The sequence below is a fragment of the Diabrotica undecimpunctata genome, chromosome 2 (genome assembly GCF_040954645.1).
Source record: "Diabrotica undecimpunctata isolate CICGRU chromosome 2, icDiaUnde3, whole genome shotgun sequence".
NCBI classification, from domain to species: Eukaryota; Metazoa; Arthropoda; class Insecta; order Coleoptera; family Chrysomelidae; genus Diabrotica; species Diabrotica undecimpunctata.
The window spans coordinates 182105130-182128386 of record NC_092804.1 but is presented as its reverse complement, the minus strand read 5'-3'; the positions used below and the strand labels follow the sequence as shown (position 1 = coordinate 182128386).

At 31.6% G+C, this 23257-nt stretch overlaps 4 protein-coding genes across 4 annotated transcripts; 1 reads left to right on the top strand and 3 right to left on the bottom strand.

Moving 5' to 3' along the window:
• Nucleotides 1-391: 391 nt before the first annotated feature.
• LOC140435305 (translation initiation factor eIF2 assembly protein-like) lies at nt 392-1339 on the bottom strand. The gene has a single exon (XM_072524142.1). The coding sequence runs from the start codon at nt 1267-1269 to the stop codon at nt 454-456; it is 816 nt and encodes a 271-aa protein (XP_072380243.1). The 5' UTR covers nt 1270-1339; the 3' UTR covers nt 392-453.
• A 39-nt stretch (nt 1340-1378) lies between these two features.
• On the top strand, nt 1379-2569 carry Trmt61 (tRNA methyltransferase 61). Its single transcript, XM_072524141.1, has 2 exons — nt 1379-2180; nt 2259-2569. Exons 1-2 carry the CDS (start codon nt 1473-1475, stop codon nt 2529-2531), a joined length of 981 nt encoding a protein of 326 aa, XP_072380242.1. The 5' UTR covers nt 1379-1472; the 3' UTR covers nt 2532-2569.
• Nucleotides 2570-3686: 1117 nt separating this feature from the next.
• Nucleotides 3687-7979, bottom strand: LOC140435303 (glycerophosphodiester phosphodiesterase 1). Its single transcript, XM_072524140.1, has 6 exons — nt 7390-7979; nt 7162-7337; nt 6933-7038; nt 5928-6020; nt 5494-5720; nt 3687-4496 (listed from the first exon to the last, which is right to left on the bottom strand). Exons 1-6 carry the CDS (start codon nt 7693-7695, stop codon nt 4337-4339), a joined length of 1068 nt encoding a protein of 355 aa, XP_072380241.1. The 5' UTR covers nt 7696-7979; the 3' UTR covers nt 3687-4336.
• A 605-nt stretch (nt 7980-8584) lies between these two features.
• Nucleotides 8585-20780, bottom strand: LOC140435302 (sodium channel protein Nach-like). Its single transcript, XM_072524139.1, has 10 exons — nt 20662-20780; nt 14423-14623; nt 10726-10882; nt 10532-10662; nt 10329-10443; nt 10047-10201; nt 9693-9817; nt 9466-9613; nt 9304-9410; nt 8585-9244 (listed from the first exon to the last, which is right to left on the bottom strand). Exons 1-10 carry the CDS (start codon nt 20685-20687, stop codon nt 9057-9059), a joined length of 1353 nt encoding a protein of 450 aa, XP_072380240.1. The 5' UTR covers nt 20688-20780; the 3' UTR covers nt 8585-9056.
• Nucleotides 20781-23257: the final 2477 nt, after the last annotated feature.

Here is a 23257-nt window from a genome sequence, read left to right as displayed (position 1 = left end):
ATAATCACAGCATGACTTGTTCCTTATGCTGCGGTATTATCTTCTAAAGACCATACCAACTGTCTCCCGAAAGAGATAGTAAACAAATTATTTGATTTTCATGTATCATAATTATTATTTGTCATGTTATGCATATTTAAAGATATTCTCTATTGAGATACCATCCATGGGAAATACAATAGTAGTCAGGTTATTGGCATTACATATTTATTTTTTACTCCATTCAAAGGTAAAATCTCATTCATATAATCCATAAAACATTGGGTTCTGGAGTGAGCAAGTCAGCATATGTCCATACATGCATAAGTGGGATATGTAAACACATACTCACTCATTGGACAGTGTCAATGAGAAATCAACAATATTATATCATTTAAATAATAAACTGAAGGCAATAATAATTAGGGTAATTTAATAAGTATCATATACAAAATTGAGTACAAAATTATAATATTAATTACATCTAGCAAATGTTTTTAAGGCATCAGCTTTAGTCATAATCCCAATATCAGTTTCTAAATACCTGAACACAGGTGCAATATCTTCAGGAGCTTCTTGACTTAAAAGAGGTTGGATTTCTTTCCAACTAAATGCATGTAAGTTCGTTTTGGAGTTTAAAGGTTCAAAGTCTAGCAGATATGGTTTTTCTGGGTACTGAAATACAACGTCAAAAATATAATTTTTTCTCGGGAATTTAATCTTGACATTTTCATTATAAAACTGTGTTAATTCTTCGATAATTTGCGGTCCTTCTTCCTTGAAATGTGCATAAAAAGTTGGCCAGTCTCGAGGGGTGATTCCTCTTAAAATGTTATTAATGACTATGCATCTGAATTCAGCTGCTGGATGTATGCTTATCCATTTGCGTAAAGCTATACAGAATGGAATGTTTTTGGCGACAGAAAAATCTTCCTGAATCTTACTTGAACTCATAAAATATGTTATTACATCATCCAGATTTAGTACTTTTAAAGCATTACCAAAACTAAACACTCTAGCGTCAACCGGTGCGTGCCAGTTATTTCTAACAAAGGCATTATTTTCAAACGTGTTTATTGCATTTTTAAAATCTTGAATGAATTTCTCAGGTAGTTCTTCCTCCGTTTCATTAGAAACGTTTTCATCTTCAGAGTCTTGAATTTCTTCATTTTGAATTTTCTTCAACAGTTGCTCAGGTAGCTCTAGTATAATTGTTTTTATAGTTACATCTTTAAGCTTGTCGTACCAATTTTGAATTGAAAAATCACGCAAATCTTGGATTTCTAACATTTGAATATTTCCCAGAAAATATTTGTTTCTTTGTTAGGTTAATTCTTCTTCTTTCTTAGTATATGTGTATACTACGACTACGGTATTGTTCACGTAATCACGTATTGTTAGTGGCATATGGCATAGGCCGCATAGGTATAGGTTAGAAACTATATACAAAAATATAAACGCATGTGTAAAATATAATAAACTAATATTTAAATATGAGTTTTAACGGATATCACAATATAATTAATGAGGGAGATACAGTAATATTGTATCTCACAATTAACCAGGTTTATCCAATAAAAGCGCAGTCTAAAACTATAAACAAGAAAGGTGTAGAAGTAGAGAATGTGTTCCAAACATCTTATGGGGCCCTAAAATGTGCAGACCTCATCGGTAAAAATTACGGAACTAGAATATCCCTTAGTAAAGGTTGGGGATATGCTCTGCAACCTACTCCTGAATTATGGACAATAACTTTACCACACAGGACCCAAATTATTTATACACCTGATATAAGTATGATTATTTTACAATTAGAGTTATCTCCTGGTAGTGTAGTTATTGAAAGCGGTACGGGAAGTGGATCCCTTTCACACGCTTTAATAAGGGCAGTGAAACCTCACGGACATCTATACACTTTTGACTTTCACGAAGATAGATCAAAAACAGCTGCAGACGAATTTTCAGAGCATGGTTTCTCGGAGTATGTTACAGTTAAACACCGAGACGTTTGTGAAAATGGCTTTGGGGAAGATTTAGATGGTAAAGCTGATGCTGTGTTTTTAGATTTACCTCATCCATGGTTTGCCATAACACACGCGCTTAAATCCATCAAAACAACTGGAGGAAGAATTTGTTCTTTCTCACCATGTATAGAGCAAGTTCAAAAGAGTTGTCTTATATTATTGAAGCTGGGCTTTCAAGTATGTATTTGCTCTCATTCTTTTTAACCCCTACCTATGCTTTTATTTTTATGTGGGTTATATAGTATCAATTTTTAGGAAATTCAAACCTTGGAAGTGCTACAAACACAGTTGTCTGTACAACAAAGAACTATTCCAATAGTTAGTTTGGATTTTTTGAAAACTGAAGGGGATGAAAATGAACGAGAGAAAAAGCAGAAGGAATATTTGAAAACTGTAGTCTCTGTACCTCCAGCAACACTTCCCGGCCATACAGGATACCTTACATTTGCCACACTGCCTCCAGTTTGGGCTAGGGGTTTACAAGTGAGTTTGAATGAGGACAATATACTACAAGAAGACTGTGATTGATACTGTTTTATTAGATTTTAAATAGAGTCTAAACTATATGGTAATTTTTCATTATGTTACATCTATATTAAGATAAACTTGTAAGAATCAAATCCAAATAAGATAGAAATCTCCAAAAAATTCATAATCATTATCAGACCAATAGTATGTTAGGGATGTGAGACATGGGTGATGACAGAAGACACAAAATAGAAGTCTTCGAAAGAAAAGTCCTAAGGAAGAGATTTGGACCTATTATCGAACACAGCATATGGAAATCCAGGTACAAACATAAACTCTGCAAACTGTTCAAAGAGGCACTGATCTCAGAATTTGTTAAACTTCAGAGACTTCGATGGGTTGGCCATGTAATGAGAATGGAGACAGAAAGATTGCCAAAAAGAGCCCTAGATAGTAAAATGCAGTGCGCAAGACCAAAAGGAAGGCCACAGAAGAGGTGGGAGGATGAAGTAGTAGTGGACACACAAAATTTGCTAGAAGTGAGAACCTAGAGAAGATCGGTGTGGGACCGACAAGGTTAGAGGCATAGTTTAGAGGCTTGATTTTGTGCTGTAGCGCCATTGGAGAGAGAGAATTCATAAAATTCTATATATTTTGTGATATTGGAAGTATAAAATCAATTTTACATCCAGGTCCACTGTTACTAACCTTTTGATATTTGATATTCCAGAATAATATTAATTCCATAGAGTATGGTAGGAAAGAATAAAGTTTCCTTTGACTTACTTTGTGGCCAAGAAGCATTATACATACACATGTGTACTAAGAAGCATTATACATACAAACAGCTAGTTAAAATTAGGAACCACTTATCTAATCCCATTTCAACATTTTCCAGTTTATCAGGGATCTCTCCCTGCAGATGACAAGAAGTTATGTGCATGAATAAACAAAGTTGACAATTGTATGAGTTTAAATAAGGACACTGCAGTCCTGAAGAACATTATATTTACTAGATCTAGTGCCCCAGTAGTTTTTTATTACATCTTTACAATACTTCCTCGAACAGACTAAGTGTTGTAAGGTAAAGGAGTACTTTTTGATTTATTTTGTTTCTGACATACATTTTTATAAGCACCTATCAAGCAGGTTCTCCCATTTAATAAATAAATCCAAAATATTATCAAAAATTGTGTTGAAATAATAACTAAAAGATGGGATATAGAAAAATTTATTTATAATTTTCAATGATACATAATAAATTTATATAAATAGTATTTATATATAATAAAATTTAAAATAACTTCAAAACAATTGTACCTGTATCGAGGAGTGTATATGGAATTCAAAATATAATTACTAAGCTGCCTAAGTTAGCTGCAAATTTAACTCTTACAATGTTGATATGCAATACAGACTTTCTTTAAAATATTAAGATATATAGTATATATCAATAATCAATGTCACATTAAAAGAAAAACAAAGGGATATACTAGTAAAGGAATTTGAGGAACGATAATAGAGCAATAATTAAAACACTTTGAGCAACTAATAGAATGAAAAAAAAGGAACTAAAATACATGAATGTGTATGCTGAATAAAAAAATGAAACTATAATGACAAAAACTGCAGTAACATCCTGTTAAAACAAAAAAATAGTGTGAAATAAGCAAAACAAAGTAGTTTATTAGAGGGGAATGTCTCCAGATTGTATACCATCTATATAGCACAAAAAACTTTAATTTTACTAACACTATAACATCTAATTTGTAGATCTAATATTAAATTGCATTCAATTAATTAATTTAATTATATTGACGATCCATTTGTATATTTTAAACATTTACTATTTTAAAATCACTCTATTAAGATTGCAAAGTGCTGTGAATTGTAGTTTCACCTGTGAGTGTATCAGTGAGGTAAGTGACCTTAAGAATACGGCTTATATATTGCTTTTCTATGGGACTGTTAACTGTCCAGGCCATTACACGGACCCCTTTTGACCTCCAATCCTGGACTGCATGACTACAATAAAAAAGTTGTTGAAAAAAAAAATCGTAATCAAGGAAGACAGTGAAAGAATTTATCAATAAGTTACATTGTTAATTTGTTTGATTAATACTTTTTAAGAACTTATAGTGATAGAGCCTGTGTTTCGCAGGATAATATTTCAGCCTCTGGTCAATTTATGACAAGTAATAAATTTATCCCAATTTAGTATATCTATTTCAGCGATTTATGAAAATGTGTTTAACTTAGATATCCTCAATGGATTAGGTCTTGAAGGGCTTCCACCATCCCATATTAAACACTGCAGCTTTTTATTTTCCAGACCCCTTTTTCAAATTTTTAATCTTTCATTAAAGAGTGGGATATTTCCAGTCTGTTGGAAAAAAAGCTTTATTACTTCCATACTTAAGTCTGGACAGGTTCACAAGTATAGACCCATAAGTATACTTGGTTGTATTCCAAAAGTATTCAAGAGCCCTTTATTTGTGGCTATTTATGTCTAGCTTAAAATGCTATTTTAAAGACCATTAATTTGGATTTATTACTCACAGCCAACTGAGCTTAATCTATTGACTTTCACTGATTTTATTTTGGAATATTTGGAGGAAGGAACTGAAGTTCATGCAGTGTATACAGACTTTGGAGGCAGTTGATCATGTAAACCATGAAGTTTGAATTAATAAGTTACATAGTCTGGGAATTCAGGGGCAACTTTTAAAGTGGTTATATTATCTTACAGAAAGAATACAGATAGTGTGTATTCAAGGCTTAGATAGAGGTACCATCTGGTGTACCCCAAGGTTCACATCTAAGTCCTATTCTCTTTAATATCTATGTGAAGGATATTGCCTCCTGTTTTGTAAATTTTATGTCTGGTTCTGCTACTGTTAGATTTGGGTTTGAATTCTTATATGGAAGTGATGAATATTTTATTTGATTTTCAATAAGTTGATGAATACTATGATTTTTGTTGTTTCTAATACATTATACACATAGACAAAACTGATCTTACCTACACACAGAATCCTTGTGCAATAAAATAACTGATAATCCTAAGAGATAGTAAGTTATTCTTGGCAGTGCCCATGAATGCAACATATCACACATCCAAACTAAATACCTTTTTATTAAAGCTTTAAATTGTTTTATGTTGCCTTCTCCGTGGCCCTCACTAACTTTCTTGAAAATACAGGGTTGCCATGCCAAACATCCAACTATTTCTGGCTTGTTTCTTCTAATCTATAAAAAGATGATATTGGAACAATCAGGACATATATTGTGATACCTGTGGTACATTCAGAGAACAATAAGTATAAAGACATCAAAGAAAATAATGTAACATTTGTAAACAGAAGATGAGAGTTTGTTATAATTGAAAAAATGTTAAAACAAGTCTAAAAAAAACTGAAATTTAATAAGTGAAAGAATTATGATACACATACTTACCAAATAAATGATATTGGGGAAAAATGATGTGATTACAGCTTTTTGTTTCAAATCAGGAAACTTTTCAAACAATTTCAGTATTACAGGAACCATCTAAAATTAAAAACAATAATGTATCCTTGATGTATTGGGATATTGGCAAATCTCACATCTCTCTGAAGAACAATTTGGCAATATTGTTGATTAAAATTAAAAATGTCCCAGTTTCTTTACATGAACTTCAGTTTTATTTATTTTTCAAAATAAAAGCTGAAAAGAGCACTCTACAAATGATTTAAAGAGTACAGACAACCACAAATGTGTGGTCAAACACATCCTCCTCCTAAGTGCCTTCTCTGTTGAGGTTGGCAATCAATATGGCAAATTTCTCTCTGTTCTGGGCTTGATGAATTAATTCATTTCCTCTTATGTGGGTCCAATCTCTGATGTTTCGTAGCCAAAATTTTTTCTTTCGTCCTATGCCCCTTTTAGCTTCAATCTTGCCTTCTAATATTACTTGGAGCTGTTCAAATTCCCTATGGTGCATTATGTATCCTAGATATGACATCTTTCTAATTTTGATAGTATTGACCAGATGAAGGCGTGTGTTCATTGCTCTCAGTACTTCTTCATTTGTAGTTCTGCTGGTCCAGCTTATTCTTAGCATTCAGCAGTACATCAACATTTCAAATGAATTTAATTTGTTGACGTCATACTGGTTTAATGTCCAGGTCTCACAGCCATATAGTAATAGAGACCACACATAACACTTTAGTGTTCTCAATTTTATTGAGACTGATAGCTTGGGGTTACAGAGCATTTACGCATAGGTATTCATGAAACCAGATCTTGCTATTTCAATGCATCTTCTAATTTCTTTTGAGTGGTCTAGTTGACTATTTAGTTCTCTAAGCACATGACACAAATAAATAATACAGAATCTATCTCAATCATTATATGAATGTAAAAACTAAGCATTATTAATTTTTCAACTAAACTATCTATACATAAAGTTAAACCCTTTACCTTATTGTTATTTTCTTTAATATCAATGAAAATTCTTTGTCCCATCCCAAGCATTTGTTCTACAGCCTGCTCTAATGTTGGTACATGAGAATTAGGAAATGAATCTCTGTCAAAAAAAGAGTGATGGGTTACAAAATGAAGATACACACCTTGTTAAAATGATTATGAAATATATTCAGCACATGGTTGTGATGCCAGCACCATTGGATTATTACATACAAACCTTTACCTGTAAGCATGTTTCACTGAAATGTCAATTTTGGCCAAATCTTCGTACTTCATATCCTTTATTACAATATTTAAGTCAGCCATTCTTTCTAAATTTGAGTCATGGAAAACAACTGGTACGCCATCAGATGTGAGGATCACATCTATCTCTATCACATCACATCCTTTTTCATGGCACTGCAATTAATTGGTTATTGCCATTATGAAACATATAAAACCATTGACTTACTTTTTTAAAGGCTTCTATAGTATTCTCTGGAGCGTCCAGGCCAGCTCCTCTGTGAGCTATTGTCTTAATAACAAATCCATTATCTCCTGTGGGATCATCAATTTCTTTACCCAAGATAGCTTCCACCGTGTCTTTCTCGGGAGGGGGAACTCTAAATATAACTACAATGCCTACTAAAATTCCAGTAAATATTAAAGTTAAAGGTATTAAAGTAGTAAATATTTCAGCAATCAGGAACCAACTTCCATAGGTTGCATATACTACAGTTAATGCACTCGGTATTAAATATAAAAAATCTGGTTTCATTTTAAATTTGGTTATTTTTACTCAGCACTGAAAATTTAAAAGGGTTAGTTTGTTAGTACAGTTGTTATCTACATATCATTTTTTTAATTTTAAAATACCCCAATGTTTACTTTTGTTGCCATTTCCTCTATGGCATGTGACGTTCAGGTGACGTTTCTGTAGTTAAGTGCAATGCTCTTTAATTAAGGTCAAGAACAAGGACGAATTCTTACCAGCAATTTACCAATATAAAATTTTTATTTTTCTACCAATTAAATCGTACTATATTTGTCGTCCAGATTAAAATAATAATTTGTCTTTAAAAGCCATAAAATTAAATATTTATGGCATGTAATAGGTGTTGTCTACTTTTAGGGTTACAGTACATACTGGCAACTGTGACAACGTTTGAAGTTGCTATATTTATATTCTAAAATATATTTGATGATATAACTACATTCCCGAAACAAAACGAACGGTTAGATACTATTATCTAATAGGTCAAAAATTCCAAATTGATGTACCACAATATGAGATGCTGATTATAATTACATTCAACATTTCATGGCCTTCTTTACTTTTAAGATGGAACTTTAAAATTTTAAGCAAGCTTTTAATTTTGATAATTAAGCTTGTCTTAATATTTAAATATATTATTTAAGTATATTTAGATTGTTTAGAAATTTTATTATCTATGCTATAAATATGCAAGCTTTTTCTCACCCATTTTGGCGTTTTTATAGTAAAAATTATTATTCTGTTACGACCATATTCAATTTCAAATTTTTCCAGCAATGATGCTTTAAATGTATATTTATAAATAAGATCATGGTAGTGTTTACGGGTTTTCTAGGGATATGATAAAAAAAGGCTAAAGAATGTACCTCGAAAAATTGATAACTCAGACGCTTAGAGGTTAAAAAAAAAAACTATTTTTATAAAGATTATAAACTGCTACATCTAAAATACCTTTTACCTACTAGGAATTTTACATCTTATTCTAAATAAAAAAGAAGTGTCTAAAAAAAATGAAACTAACTACAAAAGCTAAACCACGTAAATTACATCTTCTTTTATTAAATTTTTTACTTTTTTTAATTATATGATTTTTTACTGATTTTTAAATGGGTAATTATCTTAGTAGAACTGGTAGAACATTTATTTTAATTTTGCCATTAACATCACATCTAATGTTCCGGCCTGGAGATTTAGTGGGGCTATACTTCATTGATTTTTCTTGTACTTATTACTGGCAGTACATTCGGCATTTAAGTGTATTGTTGGTCGCCTATACTTAAGTGCAGAAAGTGAAGAGAAGTTTATAATTTTAAAGTATTAATTTTACAACACTACATTTTTATTTCGAAACAAATGTAGTTATTTTAGTACATTGTGTCCATAAAGGGGCGAATTCTTCTTTTTTTCATTTTATTAATTATTCGTCTGTTCCTTGATTCTATAAATTCATCTTTTAACATATTGAAAACACCTTCAATGATTAGATATACGGCTTCAGTAATACTTATGAAACTTACTCCTACGAATAAATTTAAGGTCCCTCCAAAAGAAACTGTAAATAAAATAATAAAATAAGTGTTTTAATTTATTATATTTCGTATAAATGCCTACCTATTAAATCACCAAAACCAAAAAGTATGTCCCGACGATACTTAGTGGTAGGGTGGAGCAGTCCCCAACGAAAAGTAGTTCTTTGATCAAAATATACACCACTATCCCTGAAAAGTACAGAATTTTGTTTATTTTGTTGCATGGACTTTTCTTCGTACTTACCATAAAACTATTTTTGGAGTTTCTGGTAGATAATTAATAAAATGACACGTTTGAGGACACTTACAACCCATTTTAGACGGAGTCATTGTTAGAAAAGCACTGTACTTTGACAGGCAAAGAAGCCCGGTAATATTGCAAGGGACTCCACCTGAAATTGATGAAAATACGTTCAGATATGGCTATGTTGACGGTGTTTTAAATTTATCAAAAAATTCTAGACAATTTACCAAATATATGATAAAAGTAAGGTTTGCATCCACAAAATTTCATAGCCAAATTGTGTCGACATCCCATTTGGCAGATGCTAATGCTGTAAACTGGTACATCTTTCCTGATGGGCTCATCGTCAAATCTAAAAAATAAAACGTACCTATGCACTAAGTTACATCGTTGTAAATGAACTTTAACGATAATATCAGTTAAAACACCGTGTTAAAACGACAAAAGCCATGTTCAATCTAATGTTAATAGTAACATAATCTAAGCAAAATATTCTTTGATTCCTTAAGAGATTCATTTTTCTTGCCATTGAAATACACATTTTTGATACGGATGTAAGAACAATATATTAATCCACTAACCTGCATTTCCTTTGACTTGGAGCGAGGTACTTTATATCAGGAGATGACTGAGTTTCAATCACTCTATAGTCTATTTCCATATCTGAACCTTTTCCGAGCTCGTGGTGCTGTTTGGAAGAAATTTCCGGTACTTCTATGTAGGAATGAACGTAGTACTGTTCACAAAAGTGAAAATATGTTACTGTTATTATCAATAGTATAAGAAAGCTTAAGACTTCTCTCATACATAGTCTATTTTTTGAATTTTTAATGTTTTTTTATTCTATGTAATGATATACCAACCTTTATAGGAAGCGTTGGATCTGAATCAAATCTAGCGTAACACAAGCCGTTTAAATAATGACAAAACAATAAAGTATCATCTACTTTGTCACTTTCTGTCGAATTTTCTTTGTTTCTGCAAAATTTAATAGATATAAATTAGTATATTTGTTTTTTATCTTACTACCACGATGTATCTGATTACATAATAATTATTTTCTTACTTGATTGAGAGTAATTTAGCAAATTTAGCAAAAAACGTAAAGCAAATGCCAAGCTCCGTTAGAATTAAATTCCATTTGAATTCGCGCGATTTGTCCACTGTTAATAATAATCCGGTAATGGTGGGATGAACCTGAAAAAACCGTAAAGTAATTAGTTACGCGTGGTTAGTGTAAGCTTAATATATGTTTATTACGTTTAAAGCCAGTTGCGCCATATCAACTTCCGTTAATGTAGCATCATTTCTAAATTTTTCAAAATTATGGAAATTAATATATGTAGCGTTGGTTACTGACGTTACAAATTCCAAATAGTAGTCAAATTTTGGGTCAGAGGGTTTAATTTTCCATGTTCTGTAAATCAACGTTTATTATATATATACATACGTAATTAAAAATTGATTCAAATTCGATTTTTTTAGTTATCACATTATTCCAAACATTGATTAAAAAAAAACTTCAATTCGGGATATAAAATTATACAATTATTGTTAATCTTCTCACCACTTATTCCAGTTCCCTCTTTATTTCAGATACTAGAAAAATTTCGTTTGCTTAAGCTAGATATTGATGTATGATAACAATCGGATCTTCTTATGACCAAAGAATATAGACGCTTAAGCGTCTATATTCTTTGTTATGACTTTTCTAAAACTAGGTTAAATTATGCAGTTGATGACAGGACCCATTGCTTAAGTTCATCCTTAACCCTTTCACGGGCATGAACAAGATATAGTTGCTACGATAAATATTTTTACCAAAAGTTAATTTGAACGGTACGTTTTAACAAATAATTATTTAACTTTTTATTTAGGTCCACTTTTCCAAAATTTTTCGGAGGGGGAAATATTTTTCCCACCGCCCAAAACCTTAGCATATATACCTAAAAGTAATAACAGACTAGTTCGATATAATTATTTATTGAAAAAAAAAACATTAAGAGAAATAATTCACTTTCTATGAAAGCTCCCAACATAAGGATGAATGCACAAAGGTACCTGATATGACGAACATACATATTTGGTTTTATTTTCTGCTATTTTAGTGATATAGAGCTTACACCTTTTATTAGGTTCGTCTTTATTTGGCATATGATTACCGACATCAGTGTGTCTGACTTCTTCTGGAACCACTAGCTTGTTTAACAGGAACAATATAGTGGTAGTATCTTTTGGCGAAAAATAATTTGTAAGTAAATCTAGTTTACTATCCATCATATATCTTTAAAATGATCATAGATTCGTTTATTGTCAGAAGTGAAGAAGGTTTATATGTGCTGCCAAATAACTGGTTCAGTATTTTGATAAGCGTCCAAAATTTTATGAAGTTTATCATATCCTCGATCCCCTTTTTGTTTCGTTATTGCTTTGATAACTTATGCTAAAACTGGAACCGCGCAATAGGGAACACTAGAATCAATAGTTTGCTAACTAAGGAAGTTAATGAATTTTTATCATAATCCAGACACTAACGAGAGCTTGAATTTCATTTGAGGCCATTGGATGGCCTTGGTCCTTGATTTTTATTACTTCTTCGATTTAGTTCTTGTGAAGCGTATAAATTTATTATAATTTATAATCATTTGTAGAGTTTTTTTATCAAAAATCTTCTTAGTCATTTCTGTTCTGCTTTGAAAACTGAAAACAGCTTTTCGGGATTTCATGAAAGTCTATCTGTTCACTAAAAATATAATCCGTTTTCTGACTCTATACATATATATCCTGTATTGTTAGTCTCCTCTTGTTATTGAACAACATCTATGTAGAACAATTTCATTTGACTTATCGCCACTTCAACAACTTCCAATATTTTCAGAGTTTGTAGTTTCAATTCCATTTCTTGTTCATCGTCATCATCACAGTCTTGATCGGAAATGGGTTGTACAAGAAGTTTATAGCAGTTTCCACATATTGCATTTTAAAATATATCTCCCGCTTAAAAATTACACATGAATATCTTGGCAGTGGGAAGTATGTTTCCCTCTAATACATTTCATTATCTTTTCAAAATAACTAAATTGATTTTATAAACAAGTAATCCTGATAAATAATCGTTATATTACAGAATGTATACAAAATAAACCTCATTACTTACCCAACTCTTAATCTACGAATTTTATTTTCACAAAACTGCCCAAAACAGACAGCAAATCAATGAAAGAACTTCATTTATTTCCATGTAGGAGGTAGTGTAATGAAGCACACTTTAAAAATATTTGGAAAGATGACAGAACTGATACTGTTTTGGAAGTTCTAAATTCAATCGCTCATAAAACGAATATTTGATGGTGGGAATTTATTTTCCCATTACCTATAAAAGGGTTAACTTTAAACTTTTATTATTATTTTCAATGTATCCTCTGTATATTTTAATATTCTTCTTAACATGCCTATGATTATTTTGTGAATACATAGCTTTTTTATTGCTTCGTATAACTTGCAACTTTTGACCATTTCAGAAGCCCATTCTGTTCTTTTTTGCAATTTCATACTGTCAATTTGTTATCACGATTGTACCTAAATATTTTGCTACATTGAGGACAGTTATATCTCTCTGGTTTTCGTTGTTCAGAAAATCATAGTACTGCTTCGGACCATTTTTTGGCACATTTTCTTGGCTAGTAAAAGAAGGTTCTGAATTAAAATATGAGAAGAGGCAGACTCATTTATCACAAATTCAATAGTGTTGGTCTTAGCATCAAGAGGAATTCTATGAACCATGTTTCACTACTCTATTTTTTTTTTCAAGAAAGGGAAATGGCTAATTATACGAGAAAAAAAAACCTACTGTTCAAAATTTACGAAGGTTCTACTTTGTAACAAAAGCAACCTTCTCCTTATTCTTCTTTTTATGTAGACATGACTCTGTCTGTTTTTAAATGTGCCTCGAGTAAGTTGTGGTTCCATCGTTTTCGTGGTCTTCCTACAGATAGTCTTCCTGTTGGGGAACCGTCTATTGCTGTCTTTACTACTCTATTTGTTGTCATTCAGCTTATATGATGGTTCCATTCTACTCTTCTACTTCTTACCCAGTTCTTGATGTTTTTCACCTTGCATATACGTGGTATATCTGTACTTCTAGCTCTCTTCCATAGTGTTTTACCATCAATTTTTATAATTGTAAACCTATGTATCAAATTTTAATACTTTTTCTTTAAGAGAAAGAAAAGGCATACAAATATTAGAAGAAAAGGAAAATCTGCCAATCTTAAATTAAATTGGGTTCTTCTTTACACCAGGAATAACCTATGTATTAAATTTCAAGACTCTGTTTTTCTCTTGAAGAGTTATCTGACACAGACGAACGATTTATACCACAGACCATACAATGTATGGTTTGTGATTTATTCTTATAAAAAAACATTTTTATTAATAAATTTATAACACATTTGCAACCAAATGTATGCAATTTAAATTACATATTAATCCATTTCATGCTGACATTCGAATTATTCGAAATTTTTTTCCCATGTAAAAAAATTATTCTTCTCCAATCTTCTTATAAAAGTTTTCACCTTAAATAGAAAGAATGTTACATGCATAATTGGATATGCCGGTATATCAAATAAATACAATCAAAAGGTTAATCAATGTCAATAAAAGTGGAACATATTAAAAACTCTTTGCCAATCAAATATTAACCCTCGGTACTTTATTTGCTGCATACAGGACATTGAATTATTTAGATTTTCATTCAAAAGAGAAGAAGTCCTCTATACAACAGAAAACAGCCTAAATGAAATATTAAAATCACTAATATTTATATAAAACTCCTTTTTGAAAGAGCCAAAAGCATTTGATAGCGACATCTTTGTCTATCTCAAAAGAAAGCTAGATAAAAATAATTAAAAGACATCTTTAAATATATCTACTACAAGCTATTCATTAAAATTACTTATAAATATATTTCTCGGCCTTTTGTAGATCCACTTTGTTATTGAAGCACCCGGTTACTGCTGGAATATGATTTTGCCAGTTTCTGTAGTCCTTTTCAATTGATATAACCGTAGGATTGGCAACAAATCTGGTCCAGTTAGAAATTGTTAACGCTATGGCACCTGCTGCCGATGTGCCGACTATCAACAACCAAAATAATCTGAAAAATATTATAATAGACACACAAAATCAATTAGTCCATTTAACAAATAAATAACTCAATATTTTTAAATGTAACTTTAGGTACATCTAGGCCATGCAAGTTTAATGCTATGTAAAGTCCGTTTTATAGCTTGCAATAATTATACCTGCAAAACGCAAGGAAGTTGCCTAAAGGCATGCGCAGTATGTCGTCAACTGATTATTTCCGTGCACGATAATCGGTTTGGTGCCATTTTCTATGCAAGTTTTCATGAAAGTCTAGGGGAATTTGTAGGAAGTTTGATTTTTCCACAATGTCAAATGTCATAATCACTGATTGACACAGATTCAAATGCTGCTACTGCCGTTTTCTTTTTATATTTGGTTATTTTTAATAGTCTGGGCATTTCGAAATTTACTCAATAGTGTTAAATAAATAGCAATAAGTAATTAAAAAAAAATAAAAGTTTTTAAGTTAGGTTAAGGGTAAAAATTTCAACATTAATTGCATTGCAAGCCGAGTTGCAAGCTGTAAAATGGCACATAAAGAACTTGCAATAGGTTTGCATGAAAGTTAGTCATGCAAGAAATTGGAGCAAGTTTTCCTGCGAGCTTTAATGCGATTCTTCTTAGTGGACTTAAAGAAGTCCTTCTTCATGGTATATCCATTGTTAACTGATCTGATTACATTACAGATTATAGCTATGTTTTTTGCAATTTTTAGTTACCACTATCATTGTTGCAAACAGAAGAAATATATCAAATATTTACTTTAGGTATTTCACTTGAAAATTTTAGTCCAACATTAAATATATTCAAATATAAATCACAAATTACTACATCCAATAAATAACATTTAAACCTACTTACATTTACACGATAAAGTTTTATTATAATCTATAAATTTTGCTATATTGCCAACATGAATTTTGACAACAAATTGCATCAAAATAGCATGAAAAATGGAACATGTTTTAATTTTTCGTCTATAACACCGTGGAACAAAAGGCAAATTAAGGATTGGCTAATCGAAGAGTACATTTTCTTCCAGGAAGACTACCTAAAAAGTGAATTACTGGATACTGTGGCCGCATTTAGAGATGAGTACGACAAGTACAACATTGAATTAATTGCGGAAAAATATGGCGTTAAGATTTTGAGACTGCCGCCTTACCATTGCCAGCCAAACCCGATTGAGATGGTGTGGAGTTAAGTGAAAAGGTATGGGGCTTTAAACAACGTCGATTTTAAAGAAAAAACGGTAGAACGGTTGATAAAAGAAGCTTCTTCTTCTTCTTGTAGTGCATATCCGTTTCGGATGTTGGCGATCATCATGGCAATCTATATTTTGCAAACTGCAGCTCTGAAAAGATTTGTGGTTGTTGTGCTGAATCACGTACGTAGATTTTTCAGACCGAAAATTCTCCTCCTCTCCTCCCCAGAAATTTCAGACAGAAAAAATATTTGTGGTGGACAATTTATGGTGAACAAAGATATTGAACCGATTATAATTAATATAGGAGATGGTTCAGAGGATGAGGACGATTTACACATGGATTGCGATTAATATTAATTAACGAGGAATATCTCCGATTTAATGCTCATTTGATTTTTTAGTACTGTGCACATATATCCTCTTCGATGTCTCCTGAGCCTCCAGACACTGCTACACTGATCACTAACCAATGCATTAGTGATTCAGTTTAAAATTATTCAGATTAAATTTATCCACAAAAATATGTATTAATAAACAAAGTTAACATCATTTAAAGGGTTTTTACTCAAGTATTTAGTGGCTTCACTCATATATATACCTGGTGACTGTACTGATGTTGGACTTATTAGTCCGAAAAAGCTCTGTGATGTAACCCGAAAGAGCAATTTTAGAATATATATACCTATTATAAAGGATTTTTTAAATAAAAGTTTTTATGATTCATGGTATACAGCTAACTAGAGGAATTTCATTTTCCTTCTTCCTTGGGAATTCCAATATGTTACAGAATATCCATAAAAAAGTTATTTAGAAAAAATGTGAACAATGCTATTCTCCAGGCTTGGATAATATGCCGAATTCTATATGGTGAGTAATAATTACGTGGTAAATCAAACATACAACTTTTTAAATAGGACATCCTATATATTTTTACATACTTAGATTCCTCTTATAATTCCTGTTCATCTCAAAATAAATTTTTAACTTAGTATTAGATAATTTAGTATCGTGCAATTTTTTTAATTAGCAGAAAAATTTATTGATATAACTTGGGACGGATACGCAATTCAATCATATACAATTAAACAAAACAGCGAGTTGCAAATGTCCTCGACATATTTTTCGTGGTGTAACTGTAATTTTAGAAACCGTTATCCAAAATAGTAGTTTATTCTGTGCATGGTAATAATTTTGATATAAATGTGTCTCTCTCACTGCTAACAGAAAGTTTATTTGATTATAAAAATATGGTACAAAAATATGTTACCGTAAAACGAGGTATAGTTGACCATTGGGGTGAATTTTACTGAAAAGTTCGAAAATGTTTCCAACATGCGCATTTTTTGGTTATTCATATTAGTAAAGTTTATGCTAATTCTGTTAATTGTAAATGTATGTGGAACATATTTTGTGTACAAATTAAGAGGTTTTTAAGATAAAAATATCAGTTACTAATTTTGAATAAGTTTTTAGGTTTCGTTTCAATCTTCAAAATTGTCAGCTTATGCATTTTTTTGCTTGAATTTGGGGTGAAGTTGACCAGCGGGGTGAAAGTTGAACATCAGGTCAAAACTTGCAGGATGTTGCTTCAAATCGGCGCTGCTTTATTGTTTCATTGTTAATTCCCAATCATGTTCCCTATCGTGTTAGAATGGGTTCTGGTGGAAGTGGAAGGTGGAAGAAAAAAATTTTGATTTCAATACTCTAGGTCCAAAATTTATCGCAGCTGGTGACTTTAATAGTAAACATACTTACTGGGGATCAAGATTAATAACAACAAAGAGGAGAGAGCTCTATAGCTTAATGCAAGAAAATAAATACTCATATTTATCAACAGGAACACCAATGTACTGGCCAACGGACCCCGAAAAAAGACCAGACCTCTTAGATTTTTGCATCATAAAAGGAATATCGAACACCTTTATGGACATAGTTCCAAGTTATGATCTATCTTTAGATCATTCACCAATTATTGCAACAATTAGCACCTAAGTTATTAACAAACAACCTACTCCAAAACTGCATGGACCTAGATCAGATTGGAACCTTTACCGAAAAATATTGGATGAAAACATTAAACTAAATGTAAGACTAAGAAGCCCTTCAGAAATAGAAGCAGCTACAAACAATCTTATGACATTATTGCAAAACGCTGCAAAATAAGCGAAATCGAACGATGCAGATAAAAATAAAATCGAGAATAGAATAAATATTCCACTAAAAATTAAAAAACTCATTGCTGAAAAAAGAAGAGCAAGAGCAAAATGGCAACAAAGTCGAAACCCAGCGGATGAAACGTTTTACAATCGCTTAACTAATAAATTAAAAACACAACTAAAAATTGCAAGTGAAGAGTCAGTCAAAAAATATGTAACACAACTTAATAGATACGACCATTCAATATGGAAATCAATCAAATCATTCTTAAAACCTCAAGCAATATCGCCACCAGTAAGAAAAACCACAGATACAGAGAACCAATGGGCAAGAAGCGATAAAGAAAAATTATTTACAGAATTATTTGCTGAACATTTAGCAACAGTATTCCAACCACACAACAATGAAGAAGATCAAGAAATTATTGATTATTTAAACTCAGAACAACCATCAGTAAATCCAATAAAATTAACAACACCTAAAGAACTTAAAGAAGAAATCTTAAGACTAAATATCAAAAAGTCACCAGGAATTGACCTAATAACACCAAAAATGCTAAAAGAATTACCAAAAAAAGGTATAGTAATCCTTACATATATATTTAACGCAATATTAAAATGTAATTATTGGCCTAACAATCTAAAAATTGCAGAAATACTTTTATTCTCAAAACCAGGAAAGGATCCAAGTGAAGTCTCATCCTATCGACCTATCAGTCTGTTATCAACAATCTCCAAATTGCTAGAAAAACTTTTAATAAAAAGAATAGATCCAGACTTTACAGGCGCAGATTGGATACCCAATTATCAGTTTGGATTTCGACGAGAACAGTCAACTATCCAGCAATGCCACCGAATAACCCATAAAATCAATTCCGCATTAGAAGAAAAGGAATATTGCCCAATGGTATCCCTAGATGTACGTCAAGCTTTTGATAAGGTTTGGCATAAAGGGCTTCTTTATAAAATTAAACAAATATTGCCACTATTCTTTCGAATACTTACATCATACTTAGAAAACCGACAGTTTAGAACAAAAGTAAATGGAGAAATATCCAAAATGCATTCCATTAAGGCGGGAATTCCACAGGTCAGCGTCCTGGGACCTTTATTATATATGTTATATACGTCTGATCTACCAACTTCACATAACGTAACAATTGGCACCTTTGCAGATGACACAGTAGTACTTACAAGTCACAAACACGTTAACATAGCTACACAACAACTCCAAGACTATTTGTATGAGCTTTAAAACTGGCTAAAACAATGGAAAATAAAAATAAATAAAAACAAGTCAACCCACGTATGTTTCACTTTACGACGAGAAACACCACCACCAATATAAAATGAGAAAATACCCAGGACTAAAACAACCAAATACCTAGGGCTACACCTGGACCAAACCCTGAGTTGGAAAGAACACATCACCAAAAAAAGAATACAACTAAGACAAAAAGAAATCAATTGGTTAATTGGAAAAAACTCCAAGCTGTCAATAAATAATAAAATTCTAATTTATAAAACAGTTATCAAACCAATATGGACATATGGCATAGAGCTGTATGGCTGTAGTAGTAAATCTAATATTGCTATTATGGAAAGATGCCAATAAAAAATCTTAAGAGCAATTGTGATGTACCCTGGTACGTAACCAACCAAAGAATCTATGAGGACCTCAATATCTCAACAGTGAAAGAAGTATACCAGCAAAAGAAATTACAATACATTCAAAAAGTGAACAAACACTCCAATCCATTAATTTCCGCAATACCTCAACATCGAGTTATCAGAAGACTAAAGCGACGTTGGCCAACAGACCAGTAACATGGACCCGTGATTCTCTCACTGGAGGGGACTACATCACGCCAGAACCAAGGGACAGGACCTAAACTCATCACAATAACTGATAGAATACATTGTTTTATTATGATTGTTAATTTATTAGTTATAATAATAAAAAAAAATATCTTCCTGACGAATCAGTGGTATCGTCAACACACACGTAGAAGTAAGTAATTGTCATTGATTAGTTTTTATGTTATCCATTATTGACGAGTACAACGAGTTGACATATTTTCTCTTTAGAGTCTTTTCTCTTGGAATATTCAATTTTCAATATTTTTTTAAAAAAGAAGTTAAGTTTTCATTGGATAATTTCGAAAACGGTATATTTGAATGAATTAAAGCACAGTACATGTCTTCATTAAAAGTATCTTGGTAATTTTCTTCTTCCAAACTTGACCGAAAAGACGTAGAAATCGTCTCAAGAAAAGTTAAAAAGCCAAAATCTTAATTCCGCAGGTTATGGTCTGCTACAAAATTTTGATTTCAAATGTGCCTATGACTTCCTGTTGAAATGAAATGTGCCTATGACTATGAAAAGAAATGGAAGTGATACTGTAGAATTTAAAGTTGATATTATGTAGATGGACGTTGTTCTAAATGATCTAGTTTAATAAATGTCTTAGGCAAAAAAAATGTAAATAAAGAGAGACAGGGCCTCGAATGTAGTAAACCTAGAGCTCAAACAAAATAATATTTTAAAAATGTTAAATCATATTAACAATCAAATGTTACGATGTCCAACAGTATATTTCCTAAATAAGACAGTTCCAACAGTAAATTTTCTATCACGTAAAAACAGAATATAGTAGAGTATATCAATACAAAAAAAAATCATACCGTTCAACAAGATGTAAATTTGGCATTCCAACTATATTTAAACCATGAATAGTGGTTTCCCGACAAAAATTTTGTATTTGCCTCCACACTTTACTACTACAATTTTCTTTCTTGAAACGTATCATATTGCTAGCAGCCTTATCTATCGAATGAAAGTCATTTGGGCATTTCCACAATGTCCCCCGTCGACTACATTAAGATCGAATTCCTTTTAAAAGATAACATTGTACGGCGTTGTGTTACGCAATTGACTTTTGTGCTTTCAACAAATTTATTTATACCCACAATAACGTTAATGTGTTTTTTCAGTACACCAGAATGTTGTAGTGCGGATGGGAAATGTATTGTTACAAAAGCGTACTAAAAATTATAATAAATAAAAAAGAAAGTGTTTTTGAAAATATTTTTTTTTATGTAGAAAAAACATAATCCACATCAACCACGCAGGGTTATTAGTGGAGTAACGTACACAAGAGTTCATTTTATTTACATTAAATAGATGTATATAAACGTAAATCTTTTAAATAATTTATTACATGGTCAGTGTTTATGGTTAAAGTGGTTTTGATGTCATCTGAGATTCCATATTTTCTTCTTGTTTCTTCGTGGTACAGGCAGTCAATCAGAATATGCTTCACCGTCAATGGGAGAGAACAGTTTCTGCAGGTTGGAGAAGGTTCTTTGTTGATTAAGAATCTATGGGTCAGTGCAGTGTGTCAAATTCTTAGTCGGTTAGTTATTACTTGATTGGATGGATTATTCAAGATGGTCTTCACAAGGGGATAAATCTCATATAGTTTGGTTCCTGAATCTTTCCAGTAGTCTTTCCATCTGTTCATACAGTGGTCTTTAATTAGGTTTTTGAGATCGGAATATGGATTATTTATTGATTTGGTTGTGTATTGTGTTTATTTATTTATCAATTTATTGAGATTAACAGGCCTTCAGGGCAAAGGTTAAAAAAGTTACATTATCATAATTTTATTTTTATCTTTTTCGTGGTCCGACTTTTCTTCTCTTCTGTAGGTGTTTTCGGAAAAGCGCCATTTTCGTCATTCCTTCCTATCCTAGGTTTTCCATATTTCCGGAAAAATATACTCTTTGAGTTTTAACCACTGCTGTTGTTTTGATTCGTTGTCTAAATCTTCCAGTTCTGTCCAGGTATCTTCTACTCACTTTTTAAAAACGAATTTGAGATCGTTATCTAGTTAAATTATAGTTACTCCAATACTATGGTTGGTAGTTTCTTTTGAAAAACAATCTACTGTTTCATTACCAGTAATTCAGTATGAGAAAACAGCATATGAGAGAATCTTTTACATCGTGAGCAGAGAGATTTTGGTAGATGTCATGAATGTTTTGAACTAATGAGTGGTCACTGAAAATTGTATTGATTCAATGGGTAGATGAAAGAGAATCTGTACAAATGGCAATATTTCAGTTCATAGTTCACCTGTGTAAACGATGCATGTTAAAGGTAACCGAAATTGTCTTACAAAGTTCATGTTTAGTGGTGACTGCACAGCCAAGTGGTAGTTTTAGAAGCTACATCGGTAAAGAGAATTCAATCATATCATTTTTTTGTATACTTTCTAAAATGCTTTCTTTGTAAAAATATTAGATTAGTGTTTGTTAAAGGTGCCGAATGAGGTGTGTATTAAAATACGATGTTAAGCCAGGGGGAAATGATGGTAAAGAAAATGAACTAGGCAAATAGAGGTCAATATTTTGAAGTAGTGGAGTATTTAATTGAGGTATAGATTTTATGATAGGATGTTGGAAATTGTTATTGAAAGAAGAGAGTATTGTGGTAATTACGAAATAACAGGGATTAAAGGGATTTGTAAATTTAGATGCAGAACAAGAAAGTAGAAGAGATTGTCTTAAGGCGAGAGGATGTTCATTGGATTTACGATAGAATTTCCTTTAGAATTTGGTTCGTTCTGAACATGGTTTGGTATTTTCCTAATATTCTTTTGGTATTTTCGTTTATCTTTTTACACAGACACTGCGTTAAAATCTCATAACCGACTTATAAGAGCCCAATGCCTCTCTAGTTTTCACATGACATTTTATCTTCTCTTTTTCGAGTCGGGTGTATCCTTGCCTTGGTGCTATCTCCTGGTATTTGTTCTTTTACCTATATACTTTTTATTATTGGATATGTGTGTTTGTATAGCTCTTCTTCAGCAGTTATAATAATTCATGCTGGTAATTCTGTTATATTTGGATTTTTATTATTTTATCTCTTTTTTTCTCTCACAAATGCGTCTTAGATTCCACGTTCCTATGATTTTTCTTTGTTTTTTTTTTACTGCTGTTTAAACCATTTGGCTTGTCCGTTATCAGATCCATCCACATTTTTCTTATTTTTATTATTACCCTGGGAGTTTATATTTTTCCAGCTGTTGATGATTCTGATCTCAGCTCCGTTCTTCTTTATTTATTTTTATCGTATTTTGACATTTTTTCCTTTGCTCCTATTTCCTTAGACATGCTTCTAATTTGTCTCTGGATTTATCTTTCTATTTCTCTCATGTTATCAATAATATTAATAATAATAATTATTATTATTATTATACATAAGCAATAGCAG

Bases quoted from the DNA above. Each gene is read 5' to 3' on its own strand.
- Trmt61 (XM_072524141.1), top strand. From the start codon at position 1,473: ATGAGTTTTAACGGATATCACAATATAATTAATGAGGGAGATACAGTA. The intron at 2,181-2,258 runs GTATGTATTTGC...ATCAATTTTTAG, and splicing joins TATTGAAGCTGGGCTTTCAA to GAAATTCAAACCTTGGAAGT.
- LOC140435305 (XM_072524142.1), bottom strand. From the start codon at position 1,269: ATGTTAGAAATCCAAGATTTGCGTGATTTTTCAATTCAAAATTGGTAC.
- LOC140435302 (XM_072524139.1), bottom strand. From the start codon at position 20,687: ATGCCAAATTTACATCTTGTTGAACG. The intron at 10,202-10,328 runs GTTGGTATATCA...TTTTGTGAACAG, and splicing joins ATCCAACGCTTCCTATAAAG to TACTACGTTCATTCCTACAT. The intron at 9,245-9,303 runs GTAGGCATTTAT...TTTTATTTACAG, and splicing joins TGGTTTTGGTGATTTAATAG to TTTCTTTTGGAGGGACCTTA.
- LOC140435303 (XM_072524140.1), bottom strand. From the start codon at position 7,695: ATGAAACCAGATTTTTTATATTTAATACCGAGTGCATTAACTGTAGTA. The intron at 6,021-6,932 runs GTAAAGGGTTTA...TTTTAATTTTAG, and splicing joins TTAAAGAAAATAACAATAAG to ATGGTTCCTGTAATACTGAA. The intron at 4,497-5,493 runs GTAAGATCAGTT...TTTTTATTGTAG, and splicing joins CACAAGGATTCTGTGTGTAG to TCATGCAGTCCAGGATTGGA.